The following is a 22,267-nucleotide window of genomic DNA, read 5'->3' on the forward strand; positions in this document are numbered from 1 at the left end:
CTCATGGAGACAGATGCCACACTGTATGACATACACTGGAGCAGTGGGCAGCCATTCACAGCGGTGGTATGGTACCTTGCTCAAGTAAGAGCACCTCGGTCGTGGCAAGGAGGTGGACTGACAACCCTCCAGCTGTCAATTTCACCAATCTATGATTGGCGAAAGTGGGAATCGAACCGCCAACCTTCTGGTTATTGGACAACCAGATTAAACCAATAGGTTGGTCAGACTACAAGCCTGTCTTAAAGACATAAAGACCTGGATGACTCAGAATTGTCTGCTTCTAAATTTAGACAAAACTGAAGTTGTTCTCTTTGGACCTGAGCACTTCAGGGAGAAATTGTCTAGTTATATAGTTACTCTAGATGGTATTTCCTTGGCTTCAAGTTCTACAGTGAGGAACCTTGGAGTTATTTTTGACCAGAATTTATCATTTGACGCACATATAAAACTGGTTTCTAGGACTGCCTTCTTTCACCTTCGTAATATTGCTAAAATCAGGAACATCCTGTCTCAGGGTGATGCAGACAAACTAGTTCATGCATTTGTTACTTCAATATTGGACTACTGTAATTTCTTATTATTGGGCTGTCCCACATATTCTCTGAAAAGCCTCCAGTTGATCCAAAATGCTGCAGCCAGAGTTCTGATGAGAACTAACAGGAGAGATCATGTTTCTCCAGTTTTAGCTTCTCTTCATTGGCTCCCTGTTAAATTCAGAATAGAATTTAAGATTCTTCTCCTCACATCTAAAGCTCTTAATGACCGAGCTCCATCATATCTTAAAGATCTCATTGTAAGATATTTTCCTAACAGAGCACTTCACTTCCAAACTGCAGGTTTACTTGTTGTTCCCAGAGTTTCTAAAAGTAGAATGGGAGGTAGAGCCTTCAGTTATCAGGCCCCTCTCTGTGGAATAAGCTGCCAGTAAATGTCCGGGAAGCAGACACCCTTTCCATTTTTAAGATTAGGCTTAAAGCTTTCCTTTTTGATAAAGCTTATAGTTAGGGATGGCTCAGGTAATCCTGAAACATCCCATAGTGAAGCTGCTATAGGCTTAGACTGCTGGGGGACCTCATCTGTCTCACCTTTCCTCACTTTGCTCTCTTTTTCCCCCGGTTAAATTTCTCAAATGATTTTATGTACATGTGACATTATTGTGGTTATTAACTTGTGTTTCCCTGCTCCAACAGGTGTTATGGTGTTTTTCCCCCCTCTTTTCCCCTCTTTTCTGTCTTCTCAAACCCCAGCTGGTCGAGGCGGATAGCCACCCTTCCTGAGTCTGGTTCTGCCAGAGGTTTCTTCCTGTTAAAAGGGAGTCGTTCCTTTCCACAGTCGCCTCAGGCACGCTCAGGACAGGAGATTGGACTGAAGACAATTTTCGGTGCAATCTGTTGGTTTCCAATTGAATTCCAATTGGCTTGAATTGGACTATATCACTTAAGTGCCTTGAGATGACAATTGTTGTAATCTGGCGCTATATAAATAAAATTGAATTTAATTGAACTGAATTGGTCCAAGCACAGAACCCTGAGGAACTCCATGACTTACTCCAATGTGTGAGGAAGATTCTTCATTTACAAGAACAAACTGGAATCTATCAGATAAATATGACTTAAACCAGCCGGTTTCTCGAGCTGATAAGTAACTGTCGGAGGATATGCCACCATGGTAATGTAGAAAATGTTGGCAAAGCTTTCTGTATATTTTAATGACTAACTATGATGTTTTTCAGATTTTCACAATGTACTAGGGCGGCCCTAGGGTGGCCTTGGGCAGCTGTGGCAAAATAACCGGAAGGCTGGTGGTTCGATTCCCACTCTCGCCACTAAAAAAGATTGGTGAAACTGACAGCTGGAGGGGTGTCAGTCCACCTCCTTGTCACGGCCGAGGTGCCACCATACCCACATGCTCCCCAGGTGCTGTGAATGACTCCAGTGTGCGGCATCTGTCTCTATGAGTGTGTGACCCTGTGCATGTGCATGTGTGTGTCAACAGGTGCCAACCTGGATCGGTTAAAAGCGGAGGACAAATTTCATGTGTATACATGACAATAAATCTCATCTTAATCTAACCGTACCCATGTATTTTTAAGACTTGATCATCCCCTTAATAAGAACCTTTAATGCATAACCAAGTAGTAGAGTGAAGACAGTCAAAATAAAGAAAAGGAGTTGTTCATTCTGGTTCATCACAACTTGTCCTTTATTTTCACAGTGATTTAAAGACAAACAGGTCAAACAAGTTTGAACAAGCCAACCATTCAGACAAGTTAAAGCCCCTCTCATGATAATGTAGCTGGAGCCAGACATACACTATTAGTCATTAGTATTGCATTTTGTCCAGATGTAGTAGCCTAAATGAAGATTTGTAAAAACTTTTAAAAGTTTCCCTTTGGATGCTGACACAGAACTTTCACAATAAGACTGAAGAGCAGCAGCTCTTACAGGTTATGAGAGCACTGTAAGGAGAGTCTGGGACAGACACTGAGGTCTCTGAGTGTTTGTTCCTCTGTCAGATCCTTTCCCATGAAAGAGACAATGGATATAGGCAGCCTCATCAGAAATGTATATATGGATCCAATCCTGCCAAAACCTTTCATCTCACGCTTCAGCCTCCATCTATAATCCTCCACAGTGTACTCAGTGGTCACATGTCTGCTGAGGGTGAATACAGAGTCGCCTCTGACCACAGCAGTGAACAGAGAACCTTTGCTGTTCCCGTACTGACCAGACAGGGCGGTCCACTGACCTGAGCTCAGGTTGTAGCAATCCATCACGCACATCAAGAAGTCATCGTGGGGCCCGTTGCGCATCACATACAGATTATCCCTATGAGCTACCATATAAAGACCATAACTGTGTTGACGGATTAGTGTAGTGACCAGACACCACTGGCTATGTTCAGGCACATACTGGTATATATCAGTGGCCCCCTTCCCTTTCCAAAGACAAATAAATATCTTGTTCATGGCAACAGCAGACACCACAGATGCTGCAGGGCAGGGGAGGGCTGACACAAAACTCCAGCTCCCATCAGAAAGTCTGTATTGCTCCACAGATGACAGGACCTTCATGTTGTACTCCCCTCCTACAGCGTACAAGCAGTCTTCGTGACCTATCAGAGTAAAGTTGTAGCGTAGCTGCTGGGGACCGCAGATGGTGGACCATGTGTTAACTGCAGGGTTGTAACAAAATCCAGTCTCCATCACTTTCTTACTTACATCATGCACTCCCCCGATTATGTACAGTTTGTTGTCATGGACTGCCACGCCTGCCATTGTGGTGCTGGTGCTGACAGGTAGATGTGTAAGTACCCTCCACTCTCTGTGCTCCTCATCCAGGTAGCAGACTGTCCTCTGGGCGTCCTGCACGAGGTCAGAAGATGGAGAGTGACTGCACACTGCCATGTAGCTGCTCGGGAGAAGAGACTCAATATATTCTACCAGTTTGCTGGGTAAAGTGTGCACATCCTCCTTCAGGTCTGCGTACATATCTCTGATAAATAAGGCTGACTGGTGGAACAGTTCCCAAACTCCATAGGTTGCAGCTGTGTGGTACACAAGTAAACTGTTTTCAGAGTTGATGATATTGATTAAGTGCTTGGTAAGAGCTGGCACTTGGAGAAAAGCTGTACACTCAATGGCTTCCACGATCTGGTCACTGTTGAGCATGGGTTGCTCCCCACGCAGCACCTGCAGCAGAACTAGAAATCCCAGAACTCCCACACATCGCAGCTGGATCTCCTCCTCTCTGCACTCTCTCATTCCTGACTGGAATAAGGCTCGGAAGTACTCGCAGTTCTTAACGATGGTGGTTTTATCCACAGTGAAAATGCTGTTGTTAATATTGACCCTCAGGCTGTCCACTGCCTTACAGTGTCTTGAGTCTTGGTCCAAGGGTGGACAGCTGCTGGACTCCATCACCTCCCTGCTGAGCTCCTTCTATACATCTCAAGTTGAACTGTAGTTTCCCTCCATGAAAAGTTTGATCCTCGTCAAAACACAGCACATACACTGATTTACTACCAGTGAGAGTGAATATGTCCTATCCAGGGCAGATGGCCTCTGACTGGGTATTCACTATTTGTTTTCACAGCTCTGAGAACAGCCTCTATACATAGCAGCTGGGGATGTGTGACACAGTTCAAGTACATTAGGGTGACATGCAGCCAGAGCAGAAAGAGGAGCTGGATAATGGCATGGTAGCTGAATGTGTGCAAATGATTCCCTCTTTGTTGTGGCTGACAGTAGAGGAACAGCTGAGGGTTTGACCTTGAGTAGCAGATGCAGACAAATGTAACAATGGTTCCTACCACCACTTCAACTGCTATTGACTAAAATGTTTGCAGGACAATGTAAAGTATGTAACGCTGTGTTTATGATTTTACTGTCATCCTTTGCTGTAAAATGCCATGTTAAAGTAGAAACTTGGCAAGTATGCTCTTCTTGAATCTTGCTTGCTTTTTTTTCTTTCGTGTCTTCTTAGCTATAATACCAGTGATTTATATCAGTAAATAAAGAAAGATTTTCAGGGCTACAAATACAGCGAGAAATGTGACACTCCTAGTAAAATATAACTGAATAATTTTAGAAAACATCTTTAAAGATAAGATACTATGCCTTTTTAACAATTTGACACAAATGTTTGAAGACAGGCTTTGGTCAAAATAGGTGTTGGTTTAAATCCAGCACCTCTCTGTCTCACCCCTGTGAGATGTCTGTTTTGGAGGTGGAGCCTTAGCAAATGCTCATTGAACCAACAGGGCTGCAACAGGAGGTCAGAGAAGGGTTAGTTTATGTATGTTTGTACCTTGGTTAAGGACTCACTCAGTGGGTCTACATGATGAGATTAATTCGATAACAGCTATAGTTGGGTTCTGCTCCTTATCTGAGGGTAATTATCCTTGGATATATGGCGGTGAATGAATGGAATCACTGGCACAAAGCATGTCATACTCCGGTACGATAGGTGGCGCTGTACCCATTTCAGCTATCGCTAATACAGCCACTTCCTGTTGACATCTTCACCACCAACAACAACAAACTCAGGCACTCGAGAAAGATGGCGAACGAAGAGCGACATGAAGCTACGTCCCTCTACATTTAGTTTGTGATGAGCTGGTTATGGCACAAACACGATGCACGACGACGCATTCTCCATCGCGTTGTTTATTTCTTTTCCGACGCTGACAACAACAGTAATATCGTCTTCTTCAACTTTCAGGTGAAAAATTCTCGAGCATGTGCAGAACGCTCAATCCAATCCACCATGTGCTTCTGCCGTTCAGTGCACGTTTGGATCGAGTTATCTCGGGGTCTTAATCCGATCGCGAGTAACCCGATCCGATTTTTTGTCAGATTAAGGTGTCTGCATGAACTGAATAACTCAGTTTTATTGTAATGTAGCCATTAATCCGATCCAATGGCACTCATGTAACCCCACTGACTTCCATGCTGGCTGTGGAGAGTTATGATGTGTTTACGTATGTTATCTGTCAAACACAGACTTATGTATATGCCATTTTTTTTGTATCTCACTGCCCTTGCTGCTGTAACATTGTGAATTTCCCCACTGTAGGACTAATAAAGGACAATCTAATCTTATCTTATTTTGTCAAAACCTGGACATCAATTGAGTAAATTAATGCTGTTAATACAAACATAATGAAGCTATTCCTCCAGTCACATTTATGCATTTAGCAGACACTTGTAACCAAAGCAACTTACAGGTAGGCATGTAGGGTAAGGGGGTCTTGCCTAAGGACCCCTACTGGAGGTACTACCTTTCATGCAGGTGATTTGAACTCAGGTCTCCCACATGGAAGGTGGCAATCATACCACTACACTATCCAGTAGTCATACCAAGTCATATCAGTCATACCAAGAACACCACAGCTCTACATATAGATATAGATAGTCACTCTATTGATCTGTTAGGGAAATACTTTAGCAGTGCAGCTGTAAGTTAGCAGCAGATGCTAGGAAACAATACTTTCTCATCAACAGTAATGGACCAAGCCGGAGAGGTACACAGTTTAACTCATAGTAATGCATGTGTACCGTTAATTACTGTGTTTAAACATTTTGTACATATTAACCTCATTAAACAATTGTACTTGCAGACCATCTTTATCAGAAACATGCCAATAATGTAATGTTAACACACTGAGAGCGGTACACGGCGTTCAATGTAGCAGCGAGAGTGAGGAGAAGACCGGTGTTGTGTTGGAAACACACCTTATCCACACAGCTGCAGGTTGTCTGAGTTACAGAACGGAACCGTTCAACTAGAAAGCTTCAGCTAACAAAGTAATGTGGGAACAATAATGTTCATCTTTCAGAAAGGAAAAGCAGTAACTCCTTAGAAGTTGGTGTGTCATCTTCATTAGCTAAGCTGTTAGCGTTAGCTGCTGCTAAAGGAAAAGATAAATCAATAAATAAACCACGAGGAATTATTTCTCAGATACTTCCATTCCCCTGCTCTGATGTTCAGGCTCTGAGAGCTGGAACTGATCCTCTTTGTGGCTCAGTTTCTTCAGTCCAGCGTTGAACTGGACCAAGTTGTTAAAACAGTGGGGTGAAAAGTGGTTGATCACATATGTGAAAGATAATTTATTTTATTGGGGTGAGGCTGGAAGGAGTTAGGTGTATAAATGTGCCCTGCCCCCCAAAAAGCTGGATCTGTTCCTGTATGGAGGGAAAACAAACACAGCTACAAAAATGTGAACAGAGGGATGTCTGAGGTCTCTCACGAATGACATAATACAAACATCCAGCTGCACAAATGTCTTCTATCTAAATAACCTCAGCACAGTGAATCAGTGGGTGTTTCCATCCAGTTCAGATCAGCTTTTACTGGCTCCGTTTGAAGTCTTTTTGCCTAAAATGGAGAGATTGGTGCATTAGTTGCACACGACACAGTTTCTGCTGCTGTGGGAGCGCCAGAATCAGACTGACCGTAGTGCAGAGCATTTTTTTGGCTTTTTTTCTGCAAGCATGTTTTTTTCTGTCCCAGCCAGTCTGTATGGACATCTGTACACTCTGTTCTCACCAGCTGGGATAGAGAACAACTGTCAGAAATAAGAGCCTGCAAAAGTCCGAAGACAACCATGTCAGTGATGTTTGGGAAGGCAAAGTCATGTGCTGAATGTAACTTGGTGCTTCTCGGTGTGATGGGCTGCGGGAAATCAGGTCTGACTTTAAATCCTTCACTACCACAAATGTATATGAATATTAGTTATATTACTCCTGTTTCTCAGTCATAGTTAGCTAAAATTCTGTTTGTTTTTTTCTGTATTACCTCCAGTAGGGGTCCTTAGGCAAGACCCCCTTACCCTATCTGCCTACCTGTAAGTCGCTTAGGATAAAAGCGTCTGCTAAATGCATAAACACCAAACAAACACTCTTTTCTATCTGTTTGAGAGTTAAACTGATCCTCTTCCCATGTGTTCTGAATTTTGAAAGCAAACTATCTGGTTTTGTACAAACTCTTTTTCATTTTCAACAGTCTCTTTTTTTTATTCCCATTCTATTTCTATTTTCTAATAAGTCTTGTTGATTTTACTGCAGTATTTTAGAGAGATGATAGTATGAATTTGAAGTTTTCAGTGGAATTTCTTGGATCAGGTAGTCAGTATCTTTATTCACAGAGTACTTTCCATTTCACAATTCCACTGTGATTTTAAATGTGGCTGTTTGAGTAACAGTGCTTTTCTCAGGACTCTGAATGACCCTCCTGGTCCCCTGAGGCTCCACAGTCACTCACACAGACTGTTTTATGTCCCTCTTCTTATTTTACAGCACTCACTGTCAAATTCCTCACAAAACGCTTCATCAGTGAATATGACCCTTCTCTTGGTAAGATTTGTCCTCTGTAATAGTGAAGAAAATACATAGGATATTAATGGTGTAAAGTTACAATAAAAGCACTGTAAGAGTGTGTATGGATGGGTGAAGGAGAAATGTACAGTGGCTGGAGTCAAGCCACAGAGTCTCAGTTGGACTTAGGTCTGAGCTTTAGTAAAGCCATTCCAAAACATTTAATTGTTTCCCCTTACATTCCTTATATGCTGAGGGTTTCCTCATAAATTTCCCTGTATTTAGCACCATCCTTCATTCCCCCAATTCTGACCAGTTTCCCAGTCCCTGCTGATGAAAGGACCTTCTTCTGTACGTTTAAAAAGTCTCCCACATATCTTCTTGTTTGTCTCTGTGTGGCCCTGTGATGGACTGGCGACCTGTCCAGGGTGTAACCTGCCTATCGCCCAATGAAAGCTGGGATAGGCTCAAGCACCTGCTGCGACCCTGAGTTGGATTAAGTTGGTATAGAAGATGGATGGATAAACAATTACCCCATAGGGACATATTTAGGGTAGAGGAAAGTCACAGAATGCCACGTTAAAGCTACTTCAGGTCCTCGCAGACAAGCGAAGTTGGTGTTGCACCTCTGCCTCCACTTCCATGATTTTACCAACAACAAAGTCACAAATAATGTAAAACTAGCTACCAATGCAACAGTAGACCTGCAGGTCCTCAGATCCACAAAAGGTTGATTGATAAACATTTCTCCATTGGAAAAGGCTTCCTGACCTACACAGCCTCCCGGATTTGTGAAACTATCACAAAGCATAATTATCGATTTATGTCGTTGAGCATCACTTTTTTTAAATAAAGTTATTTAGTTTCTGAAAGTGGAAGTAGTAATCTGGAGGGGGCTTACAGTGGTCATACAGACATGACTATCATCCAATAGACACAAGTTCCTCTCTCATTCAACCCAGTACTTTCTACACATACTGATGTTTGAAAGTTCACTTGTTTATAGTTATGTAGCTTTTACTACTATAATTATAAACTATAGATAAGCATACATCATGAGTATATTGACTAGTATCTGTCTAATCACCTCTTCTGAGAACAAAAGTTACGTAACGCATCTGGAACCAACATAACCACAGAATTTTTATTGCTTCCAACATAGTCAGCAGCTTTTACTTATAAGCCTTGATATTAGGTCTGCATGTCTGCTTTTATGGTGAAGCGTAAAGACACAGAAGAAAGGCATATTGATAAAAGATGAGACCATTTTTCTTTTTCTTCCCCTCATGACTTTATAGATGGTACTCTTAGCTGATTGTTGTGATATTATTTCACTTAAACAGCTTTTTGAATGCAGAAAACTTTCCCTTTCATATCTAACATTTGCATTTGTTTTCCCATTGGTACATTTAGTTGACTGAAAGAGCAATCTCTGCAATCTTCCACTACAGTAAAGAGTGTTTGAATGTATTGTTGAAAGCCTCATTGGTTTTCTGTGTCCTTGGTTGTTTTAGAGGATGTCTATTCATCAGAAGAGTTTGTAGACCAGCAGACAGTTACAGTAAGAGTGATGGACACCTGTGACCAGGTATGAAACACAGTAAATTAACTGTCTAATTCAGGCTTCATCCATTTAGCAGGGTGCAAGAAACTAATTTGTTGCAGGGGAGCTGAAGAAGCCTCTGACTGAAAACACTTCCATCACAATGTTTTGTAGATGCTGCACAGTGCTGTCCATGTTTAGTATTGTTCTTTCCAACATTATTTTTTGCATTGCCCACCCTTGGGGTTCCAGAGCAGTCCACAGCACAGATCCAGCCTTCTTTATCAGTTTGTTCACTTTCTCTGAGTCTCTGAACTTTCTCTGAGTTTTAACCGCTCTGAACAGTTTCAGCAATAAATCTAGAGGCATGTCTCACTTTAAGTATCCGTTAGTGACAAAATTACCATAAAACATCCTGCTGTTAATAAATTCACTGGACTCACAGTAGAGCAACTCACTACATGATACTGCAATGTATGTGTGGTAACTGTATATCTCAATATATATGTGTCCAGGAGGGTCCGGTAAATTGTGAGCGTTATCTGTCATGGGCCAATGCCTTCCTGGTGGTCTACAGTATCAACAACATGGAGAGCTTTAAAGGCTGCCAGCTATACCTCCAGACACTTGCCCTGCACAACAAAACCTTTAAGCAACAAACTCCCATCATCCTACTGGGCAACAAGTTGGACATGGACAGATACAGGCTGGTATCCGTGTGTGTGTGTCTGGGAGTCTTTACAGCACGTGTTAGTTGGTATGTGTTGTGTGATTCAGTATGCAGACAGAAAATGTTTTCAGGTTTTGTATTGAGCTCTTTTAACATAAAACTGAACAATCATTTGTCTGAAAAGTCTGTACTTATAAAAAAACCCTGCATCCTAATGTGAAGGCTTACAGTTCAGGTTGGAACACCTTTTTTGATGTAGTTGTATCAGCAAACACTTGATCCTCTAAGATGCATAATGAAGTTTCACAACTGCTCATGTGTGCACAAATGCACATCTGTGATCTGCACGGGAGACATGTCTGAAAAAGCCTTTGCTGTCCAAAAAAGATAGATAAATAAATAATGAAAGATAAAGTTGTTTGGTCACAATAATGAGTGTCACGGTCCACTTCAGATGACCCAAAACGATGATGCCTGCAGATGAAAGTAGCAAACACCTTTACTTATGTGTAAATAGATAGTAAAAGCAGGCAGACAAACTCAGCGAGCTGACAAAGGCAGGGCCCAATAACATGAACTACAACAAAAATAAACAATACAGAAAAAAAGCACAAGGTACAGACTAAAGAACTTTGATTTGCCAAGTTTACAATCGGAGGTACATTGATCCAGAATACTGTTAGAGTTAGGGGTGGAAAAAGAGTTCATGGCACAATTCCTGCTTAATAGGTCAATGTTAACTTCTGAATCAAAGGAGGTACTTCAGTTTTCCACTGAATTTGAGATCTGTTAATATTTTCCACAGACCATTTAAAATCTGTATAAAAGACAAAGTCAAATATCTCCAAAAAGCCAACAGTACAATTGGATAGTATGTCTTTTATATGACTGTTTCCTCTATGTACTGTCTGGGTGCTTTCTACTTTATCTGGATAATCTTAAACAGAATCTCGTTGTGGTTTGTGGTAAACAGTAAGGCTGTATATGAGTTGTATATTCTGTACAGTATGCGTAGCATCAATAGTAGGTCAAATGAAAATAGAACTGATTTTATCCTCTATCAGACACACTATCTAAAACAATCTACATTGGATTGTGATTCTACACCATGTACAGTTAATACAAGTCATATACATAGATTTAATACTTTCTTCTTTATTATTATGTCTTTCTCTAGCATTGACTGTGCAATAGATACATTTCTAAATATGAATGTATTCTGTATGTTATAGTTAAGTTAAGTATAAAAATAGATCTGACAAAAGTAAAGTTAAGACAAACCCACATATCACCAGGCCTGATGTATAGTGAAGCTGTTGAACAGATGATGTTAGAAAGTTGAGAGCTTATTTCCACTGCGACCCTGTTCATATGACTATACTAAATGCTCACATACAGTGTACAGCTCTACATACATTATACAAATGTAGGTATGTGTTAGGTTCAAGTTAGATCACATTCAAAACCTGATTTATCCTCTCAGACAGGTGAGTCAGTGTGATGGTGAGGCCCTGGCCGCTCGTTTTGGCTGTTCGTTCTTCGAGGTGTCAGCCTGCTGGGACTTCCACTCTGTGCAGCACGTCTTCTATGAGGCAGTGAGGAGAACGAAGAGAGAGGGTGAGCGGGGCAGTCTGGCCCGGGCTGTCTGTGTCAGCGAGGACAAAGCGCTGCTTGGTATCCCTTCAGTCATAACTTCATGCTACAAGGAGCTACCGGTCCCTGCCACCGCCAAGCTGGTTACAGTGAAGACGTCCAGAGCTCAGAGCAAACGAAGGGCTGCCACACTCACTCTGCTCAAAGGGTTCAAGATCTTCTGACACTGACTGTTCACCCTAACACTGTGTCCTCTGACACTGTGTCTGTGATGAATCTGTCTTTAGATAATATTGTAACAAATCTCTGGCAATGAGGGGAGGACACAACAACTTTAACAGCTGTATACTACACTGTACAAGAGAGGCAACAGTACAACACCTGAGAAATCAAAGAAAATGCTTTTCTGCATGGAAGTCAACGATGAGACGACACTGGTTTTTGAAAGGATTTTCCTTTCTGTGTTCACATTTAAGTTTTCTGTTCAATGTTCTCCTGTGGTGGTACTGGAAGCATAAACCTTGGACTCAACCATTGTGTACGTTTATGCTCTGACTACATGTGGAAAGTTGGGGCAATAAGAAATAAGGAGATAGCACAGCACAAAATGGAAATGGCACAAAGACCACGTAGTAACACTGAAATAGGTCACAAATGAACAGAGATGGGGCTGCACGGTAGCGTAATTGTTTGCACCATCGCCTAACAGCAAGAGGTTCAGGTTTGAATCCCGTTTCTGTGTGGAGTTTGCATGTTCTCCCCATGTATACGTGGGTTCTCTCTGGGTCCTCCGGCTTCCTTCCACATACCAAAAACATGCAAGTCAGGTTAATTGGTGACTCTAAATTGACCCTAGGAGTGAATGTGAATGTGCATGGTTGTGTGTCTCATTTGTCTGAATTAGATTAAGAGATATAGATAACAGATGGATGGATGGATGTATAGAATAAAGTGTCAAGTAGATTTCATCAGAAAAATGAAACAAAATGTAAATTGACAGCAGTTATTACCATTTTTACAGAATAGAATCAAGTATCTGATTATTGAAGTTTGAAAAAAAAAAGATTAAAACACAATATAGATAAAACAATATTAAAATAAAAAAAGAACACAATATTAAAACGGTAAATGCCTTGCACTTAAGCTGCACAGTGCCTTTTACTCTTAGGGGCTGTACAAAGCACTTTCTAATGTTTCTCATTCACACATACAGTCAGTGGGAGAGCTACCAGAGCAAGGTGTTGACTGGGGGTTTAAAGATTAACCAATGTAACTAGGAACCTGATTATGACATTAATAATGTAATTGTGGTGTACGCAGGCCTCTACATTGAAAAAAATGTGCCATAAACTGATCAATCACCCAATTCTGCAGATTCTTACCTGCAGAAGATAGCATCACCCATGTTGGATAGTCTAGTGCTCGGAATTACTTATTATTATTGTTGAAAAAATAATACCTGCTAACAAATTTCAGCTGACTGAAGTTTCTAGGAATGTTGCCGTTTGGTTGCAGGTAATTTCCTAAAGTTTGTTTTGCTGTCTTATGGTTCATGTGCTGCCTTATCAGTCAGTTACTTTGATTTTGTTCAATAGCACCTCCTGCTGTTTAGATTTGTATAGCGGTAGTTTAATTCAGGTAATCTGTGTCTCTAGTTGATGATGTCGTCAGTAAGCGTCTTGACTAGTGTTGGGAACTTTGAGTCTTTTGGCTGAATCGGATCATTTACTCTCGAACAGTAAATTGAACGAATCTTTGAACGAATCATTTCGTTCATTTTTCCAGCAGGTGGCGCTGTAGCCCTACTGTGGGCGTTGCACAAAACGGCCACGGTTCTAAACACTTAACACTGATGGAAACATAGTTTGCTTCAGTTGAGCTAACAAAATACAATACACAAAATGCCACAAACAATTCAAACCATGTGAAAACCTGGGAAAGCAAATACACAATAAGGTGACTTGTGTCTGTATCCTCCCTGCCATTGTTGTTTAAAGCCCGACACTGACTCAGTAGCTGTCACGTGACAAATTAACGAATGAGAACGATCCGTTCAGCCCTGTCACGTGACAGCTGGTAGAGGACAAGTGAATGTAAAACTCACATTCATTTAGACAATTAGTAACACAATTAAGTGAGAAAAAAAGTAACAATAAGTTCCCTAAAATGTTAAATAGTGCATTTATTGTGTCTTATTATTATTATTATTATTATTATTATTATTATTATTATTATTATTATTATTTTATGGTAGAGTATAACACAAAATCAATATGTTGGTATAATGTTCAAAAGTATCTATTCACATTATTACATTATCATTTATCTATTTACACACAACACTATACATATCTACAAGAACCGAAGACCACTAATTAATTATGATTTCATGACAAATGAATGAACATCACACATCAGACATCATTCATTTCCTCCTTCGTTTCTCAGTCCACAGTAGAGCCCTGTGTGGGACTGTTTTCTTCACCCCGCTCCCGCTGAATTTCTGACCATTACCGCCCGCAACTTTGAGAATTTATGCCCGCACAATAAAAGAAATGCATTGATTTTGTGTCTTCTCCCGTCCCGCAGGAGAAAACACGTCATTTTATAGGCTATTAATAAAGAGATTCAGGGACAATTGAGAAACTTCTCCAAATATCACACTTGCCTTGCTTTGTCTTTGTGCTGTAAAGACCTTCTTTGAGCTTCCTTTCCACATCATTTATTGACATCCTGTCGCTAGGCTACATCCCGATCTCACAGTGTTTTTAGCCGCCAGCAGTTGAGTCGTGAACGAATCAAAACTGTTTCCTGTGCGAGGAGCCATAACCCGAGGAGTTGAGTCGTGAACCAATCAAAACTGTTTCCTGTGCGAGGAACGAATCAAAACTGTTTCCTGTGCAAGGAGCCATAACCCGAGGAGTTGACTCGTGAACGAATCAAAACTGTTTCCTGTGCGAGGAGCCGTAACCCGAGGAGTTGACTCGTGAACGAATCAAAACTGTTTCCTGTGCGAGGAGCCGTAACCCGAGGAGTTGACTCGTGAACGAATCAAAACTCTTTCCTGTCCTGCTGACTGAGCTTATGCAGCTGCCGCCTGCCATGTGGTGAGAGAGGGTACTGCATGGAAATTAATTAATAATTTCTGTTTCCTGTTGTGCTGACTGAGTTTATGCAGCAGCCGCCTGTCATATGGGGAGGAAGGGTGCTGCGTGAAAACGAATGAATCACTCACTGAAACTACTCGTTACTACCGAGTCATATAAAAGATTAGTGAATATCGAACGAATCGTTCGTGAACGACACATCACTAGTCTTTGACAGTTTTTTATGTCAGAGCAGAGGGAAAGTTTGTGCCTTTTTTTAATCAGACATCATCCAGACGTTCAAGTCTTTGAAAGCATCGTCGGTATGTTAAAGCAATGTTTAAGTTTATAATTTATTGATATATATGTAAATTGTTGCAAAGCAGAGACATTTCAGTCGATAAATGCTCAGATAGAAAATTCATTTTGACCACATGTTCTGGCCAGCTTTACATTGAGTGAATGTGCATGCAGATACATTGTGTTTAGCAATATACTTACCAGCAGCCTGTCTTTATGTTTTAGATACGGTTTAGGAGTTATCTTAAATACACTTATATCTATTTATTGTACATTTGAGGTTTAATTGGATATTTGTATATCAATTTGTATAACTTGTGATATGTTTAACCTCACTCACAATGGAAATATTGACAGTTTGTAACTGTACGTTTTTTCTTTCTGTCAGTTTTACCCTACTGCCAGTTACTGCACTAAATAAGTAAACTAGAGCCTTTTTGTCCGTGTGGTAATTGGGGATGGAGTTTAGCTACCTGTCAATTCATGCAAGGCGTGTGAAGAGGACAGGACAGTTCAGTAGAAAAATTACTCAGGAATATAACACTGAAGTTGTATCAACATTCCCCAAACCCCCCATATTGCAATTAACCTCGGAAAACTCTACAGGACTACAGCACTACAAGGATGTTTAAAATGTATATAAACATGTAAATCTAACCAAAACTTAGCTTCTCAAAACCTAACACCCAGATAATGCAGTTGAGTATTAAATCTCTCTGCATGCATACTTTCAGCTAGAATCAGATGGTCCCATGTGCTCTGTAAATGCTAAAAAGTACCATTTTCTTTTGCATATTTTTGCATGTTAATACAGCTAGATTCCCAATAACCCTGCTCTCATTCAAATATTGTTCAGTTTCCTTTGTTAGAACCTGGGACTGCAAATCAGTCCATTAAAGCAATGTAGCAGCTTACTGAAAGCATTTCCAGACTATCGCTCTGATCTAATAAAGTCCTGATTTTATAACCACAGCCTCATCTGACAAAATCATCATTCAAGTAACTTAAAGACAATGTGTGAGTAGTCAGTTCAGCCCGTACCATCTACCATGATCTCCCATGGAAAAAGGTAGAAGCAGCAGAATGTCTTGAACGTTTTCTCACTCAGTCCACATCTTTGTGGTACTGACAAACGGTCAATAGCTCAATGCCCCTTCTCGACATGTACAGTGCCTTTTAAGAGTATGTACCTCCCTTGGTATTTTTAAACTATTGTTTTGCAATACAAGCTGTAATTTAAAAATGTTATGTTGTACATTCAGATTTCAGGTTATGAAATGGACTTACACCAAATAGTCCAAACTGGCGAAGTGAAAGAAAAAAAAACTTCCTACTACTATAAAACTCCTAAATAAGATCTGGTGCTCCCAGTGCTTTTTAGGACATTATTAGTTAAATAAGTTCCACCTGCAGTGTCGCATGATCTCAACGTGTGTGTGTATATGTATGTATATATATATATATATATATATATATATATATATATATATACACACCTACTCTATAAGGCCCTAAAGTCTGCAACACCACTTTTTAAGAGGCACCATGAAGTTGTGGAGAAGTACAAATCAGGGCTTGGTTATAAAGAAATATCTGACACTTTTAAAATCCCACAGAGCATCATTAAATCCATCATAAGATAGAAAGAATATGGCACCACAACAAACCTGCTAAGAGAGGGTCATCTATCAAAACTCCCAGACCAGAAAGGGCATTAATCAGAGAGGCAACAGGAGGTCAAAGGTAACCCTGAATGAGCTGGAAGGCTCCACAGAGCAGACTGGTGTATCTGTTCATACGACCACTGTTAGCTGTACACTCCACAGAGCTGGCCTTTAATAAAAAGAGGCCAGACAAAAGACGTGTTTTACTGAAAAATATTATGAAAGCATGTGGGAGACTCCCCAAACATATGGAGGAAGGTCTTCTGATCAGATTAAACTAAAATGGAACCGAGGTTCACCTTCCAGCAGGACAATGAGCCTCAACCAACAGCTGGAGTTGGAAACATTTAAATGTGTTGAAATGACCCAACTGAAGCCCAGACCTCAGTCCAACTGAGAATCTGTGGCTTGACACAACAGCAAAACCCATCTGACTTGAAGGAACTGGAGCAGCTTTGCTTTTGTCATGTCTGTGTTCTGTTTCCTGTTTTATTGTGGCATCTCGTTCTCTGTTTCCTGTTTCCCCCTTCTCTGTCTCCGTCAGCTTTCTCCCTGTAATTAATACTCATTTATCTCACCTGTGTCTCATTGTGTGCAGCACTCTCGTGCTCTGCTTTCCTTGTCCTCTGTACTTCGTTTTGCTTAAGTTTATTTGTTACTTTGTGTTTATTGCTTATTTCTTTTATGGTTGTTTTTTTTTGCCAGCATCGCTATGATTTTTAGTTACCCCTGTGGACACCTTTAGTTATTAAATACTCTGAACTCTTACTGTTGTCATACATTGGGGTCCTCATCCTGCCTGAGCTCTGCTCGAACCCAGGGCAGCTTTGAGGAATCGACAAAAATCTCAGTGTAAATGCTGAAAAGGGTGACTCTACAAAGTACTCCACTCAACTCAACTTTATTTATTTGTAAAGCCCTTTAAAAACATGAACATGAAGTATAAGACATAAAACACAAGAATAAAATAAAAAGAATAATAAACGATAACAATATTAAAACAATATATATTACGTTAAACAGTAATGCACACAAGTTTTTTGTTTTGTATTATTTCTTGTATGCTTCACAATAACACATATTTAGCATTTTAAAAGTTGTTGGAATGTTGTGGAAACCAAATATTAATTTCACTGTAAACTGGGATAGGGATGGTGGTCCAATTTTATTTATTTATTTTTTTTAACATTAAAAGCAATGAATAAATCATTTTATGTATGTACATGTCTATTCGTCTATTTGTGTGTTTTGTGTATTTCAAGATCCATTCTAGGACCACAGGCCACCAGCGGCTTGTGCTACGAAGCTGGTTCATTTCCAGGATATCTTGTGCTTATTTGGTTTAACTGACCCTTACTTTGATTACACTAATTATCAACTTGAACTCAACCCAGGTTTCCTAACTCTGGATATGTGCACATTTATGTAAAACTGAGCTGGCAAAAGATGACCAAGGCTTCTTTTACACAGGATACAGTATGTGCAGTGCTTGCTGCAGGGATTGGTGTACATGCTCAAACCACACCCATGTTTGGTGCCAGTTGCAATGGGACTAAAAAGATATCCAGGAAGTTGCTAGTTTTTCTAGCGGCAGACTTGGTTGCAGAATCTGTCAACTTGTCAGAAAAGCCTGGTGTTATTTTCAGTGATGATCATATTGACAAAAAAAAATAGATAACTTGCAGATAAAAGATTGAATATCCTCAAGGCAAGACAGGATCTCAGAGTTAAGGTGTGTTCAGTACCTACAGTGCATCTGGAAATTATACACAGCGCTTCACTTTTTCTAAAATATCTTTATTCCCACATAGATTAAATTCATCTTTTACCTCAAAATTCTACACACAATACCTCATAATGACAAAGTTAAACAAGTCTTTTTGAAACTTTTGCAAATGTATTACAAATAAACCATTTACATAACATTTAAGTATTCACAGTGTTTGCTCAATACTTTGTTGATGCATGTTTGGTAGCAATTACAGCCTCAAGTCCCATGTGGCATGGCAAGTCAAATCACGCCACTGATGGATGGAAAAGACCTTCTCCATCACATGAAGGTCAGTGCCAGTGTACTTGTGGGGAGCTGGGCTGCAAGTCACGCTGAGCACCAGTGAGCTGGAGAGGTCGTTCGCCTGATCGTGGTTGGTGGGACAGACGTGGTGAGGAGAGCCACAGAGAGAGAGCCGGGACATCCTCTGAGCAGCACGCCCACTCTCCACGTTAGCGGAGCCCGACCCTGCCAGGAGCACCTTTGCTGGAGAGACACGGTGGCTGCGCTTTCTTCCTCCAAGGCGGGAGAGCCCTGCTCACCAGCCGGGAAACGAGATATAGCTGGTGTTGTGGCCCAAACATCAGCTGGAAAATGCAAGGGCCCCCAAGAAAGGGACATATGTGGCCTTCTACCAAATACGGCTCAAAGTCAAGACACTATGAAGCCCAAATGCACTTCTTATGTGAGGGGCAGCCTGGAAGGTGTGAAGATAAAAATATTGGTGGACTCAGGATCAACAGAATAATTTATCAGCTCTGATTTTCACATGACTGTTCCTGCTCTACGTATACAACCTCTGATTGATGCACGTGCTGTGAACGGTCAGGTGCTCGACACACTGGGCACTATCACACTAACCCTTCATCTGGGCAACAAATTCTGGCAGCATGTGTTTTATGTGATGAGAGGTTCTACGCAGAAAGCACTGTTGGGACTGGACTTTTTGAGATCAAATCATGCCTTTTTGGACTTTGCAGTTGAGAGACACAGCTGTCCTACTGCTAAGGGCTAAGGGTTTTATTCCAGAATGCTGCAATGTTTCCATCACAATAGCAGTCAGATGGTGGCTAACAGCAAATGGTGCCTGTTAGCTTGATGCCAGCTGGGCTATCTGACCCACTACCAGACTTTATGGGTTATCTGGCGCCCAATCTTCCAAGAGGCAGTGAGTGTGTGGTGGCTCACACAGTGACATCGATAAAAGAGGGGGTCACAACTGCTCGTCTGCTCAATCCTACAGACCAGGACATTCCACTGAGAGAAGGCATGCATCTCGGTGAGTTTTACTCAGTGCAGGAATCTGAGTTGGTGCCACTCCCACAGCCTCCAGCTCAACTCTGTCCTGCCATTGCAGTTGGTGATGTACCCTGTGTGTCATTAGATGATTCTCCACTCAACGAACAGCTTATTAAAGTTTCATCGTTCCTCCGTTAAAGGAGTGATTGCGGTTTGTTTCTTGTACTTTTTCATAGTGCCTCTGTTAGTGGAGACATTTTGGTTTCTTATAAATTTTCACAGTGCCTCCGTTAGTGGAGTGATTTTGATTTTGTAATTGTTCTTCATGCCTCCATTTAGCAGGAGAGCGTCTCTGATTTTGTATCGCCTCTTTAGAAAAGAGCGCTTAGTATTTTGGTAAATGTTTATAGCTCTTTCAGTTTTCCTCCTGGAGTGAGTTTTGTTTTGATAACGTTTTATAGTCACACTAGCCTCATTCTAGTTATTGAGGATAGTGTGTTAGTATTTCACAGCCCCTTGATTTCTCTGTCCTGGAGACTCATAAGTGGTTTATATAATAAACTGACTTATTGTGAAACACTCTGCATCTGTGTCCTGCCGGACATCCTGTAAAGCTGTTACGAACCTAGTCGCAGATTTGGAAATATTTGAATAAATTGTGGTTTTCAGCTAATTGGTGAAAGCTGATGAACTTATCTTTACTTCTGCTTCTGAAGAGTGCAGACATGTCTCTGCTTCCTCCTGCTGCTTACTGCTTTATTTGCTTCTAAATCATTCTACTTCTTTCCACTATTCTTGGATATAATTTTATTATTTTATTCCTTTTTTTTTAAAGTGTATACTTGTAAACGGTATTAGCCCTCCTGTTTGCAAAGAGAATCGGACAGAACAATGTCTCCTAACCCTGCAGTATCAGTGTGAGCGACTCTCTGTGAGGATAACACAGTGAGGAATGTATTCTCTATTATAGCTCCTGTACAGGCTATGTAGCCTTCATGTGCCAAAGGACTAACTCAGATTTTTCTACACGGGATAACAGCTGATGTGGAGCCTCACACTGCAGACCTGGCTGACACACCTCCCTGGATGTGTCCAAATGACACTGGAATATCTGGTGAAGCTCCCAAACCGGCCGGTCCGACTGAAATCTCTTACTGGAACAGTGTTGGTGCCAAACCAAAATCATCAACCCCAGCCAGGACCTAGTCTCATGTTGTCCGTAAACAACATGAGGTCAGCATGAAACCTAAACCTCCAGCACTCACTCCACCACCTGAAGTACCATTGCATAATAGATATGATCCGCTGATTCCAAATACAATGTGCAATGATGAATGTAATACAAAAATGAATAAAAACAAGAGAAATGGCCCCAAAACTCAGCCAAGGGCTATCCGGAATATCAGGAGAAGCCCAAATGCCACAACCAAGGTGAGGACTACAGAAGAAATCGACACCACACAAAAGGAATAGATACCATTCTAATTGGGGACTCTAACTGGGGACTCTGTCAGAATGGCAAAGACAGAAAATGTAACCTTTTCTAATACATTAGTCAGGGAACTGATAGATATTTTGCCAACCATTCTGTCTACACATCCAGATGGCATGAAGATCATTAGCCACACGGGGTCTTTAGATATTCTGAGAAGGAAGACTGGCTCTGAGATCCTGAAGAAAGACTTTTCTCTACTGTTGGAGAGACTGTCTCACTATGGAGCACACCATGTCTCCATTTCAGGCCCCATTCCTTCTGTGAGTAAAGGGATTGAACTTTTCAGCAGACTTCTTGGCCTGAACACATGGTTGTCAAATGCATGCATCGCCCATGGGATTAAGTTCATTGATAACTTCAATATCTTCTGGAACTGTCAGGAGCGTTTTAGACCTGATGGTGTGCATCCAAATCGAACTGGATGCAGATTACTTGGTGCACACTTACGTAATACTGTTGGAATGGCAAACCCAAACATAACTGTACAGATTAGGGTGAAATACACTGCAGCGAGGCAAACAACCCCCAGCCCTCCCCCTCACCAGACCCCTTACTCCACATCACCAAAGATCTCCAAAGGATGTCTCTATCCCAGCCAGGACTCCAGCGACCACGATCTACCAAGAAACGCAGGGCACCCCCTCCTCTTACATCATCTGTTCTGGCAGAGCAGGGCACAGGGGGGTGTGCAGGATGTTCAAGGAGCAGCAGCAGAGTTCTAAACAAAGACTACATGCCATGATGCATTCAGGGTCTTTGCTATAGTAGTCAGACTACTGACAGCTGTTCTGAGAACAAGCTGGGACCCAGTAGGATTCCTGTATTCCTGTAGTCAACTACCTGGGTGAATCTATCTAATCTGTTAACGGTACCACGTACAACTCAGAATACAACAGAGACCAGAGTAAACTCCACAAAGCTAGCTCTACTTAATATTAGATATCTGTCTAATAAGTCCCTGTTAGTTAATGACTTCATAATTTCACACAATTTAGATTTTCTTTTTCTGACAGAAACATGGTTAACAGAAAGCACAAGTGCTACTGTTCTTAATGAAACAGCACCCCCAAATTTTAGTTTCATGGAT

General features: G+C 41.1%; 2 protein-coding genes across 2 annotated transcripts; one reads left to right on the top strand and one right to left on the bottom strand.

Annotated features, from left to right (window-relative positions):
* Positions 1-2,242: 2,242 nt before the first annotated feature.
* On the bottom strand, positions 2,243-4,119 carry kbtbd13a (kelch repeat and BTB domain containing 13a). Its single transcript, XM_072381298.1, has one exon. The coding sequence runs from the start codon at positions 3,920-3,922 to the stop codon at positions 2,444-2,446; it is 1,479 nt and encodes a 492-aa protein (XP_072237399.1). The 5' UTR covers positions 3,923-4,119; the 3' UTR covers positions 2,243-2,443.
* A 2,615-nt stretch (positions 4,120-6,734) lies between these two features.
* rasl12 (RAS-like, family 12) lies at positions 6,735-13,082 on the top strand. Its single transcript, XM_072381060.1, has 5 exons — positions 6,735-7,192; positions 7,802-7,858; positions 9,334-9,407; positions 9,878-10,072; positions 11,520-13,082. Exons 1-5 carry the CDS (start codon positions 7,111-7,113, stop codon positions 11,847-11,849), a joined length of 738 nt encoding a protein of 245 aa, XP_072237161.1. The 5' UTR covers positions 6,735-7,110; the 3' UTR covers positions 11,850-13,082.
* The last annotated feature ends 9,185 nt before the right edge of the window (positions 13,083-22,267 follow it).

This window comes from Leuresthes tenuis, unplaced genomic scaffold, assembly GCF_036924035.1.
Source record: "Leuresthes tenuis unplaced genomic scaffold, fLeuTen1.0.hap1 SCAF_2, whole genome shotgun sequence".
Taxonomy (NCBI): Eukaryota; Metazoa; Chordata; class Actinopteri; order Atheriniformes; family Atherinopsidae; genus Leuresthes; species Leuresthes tenuis.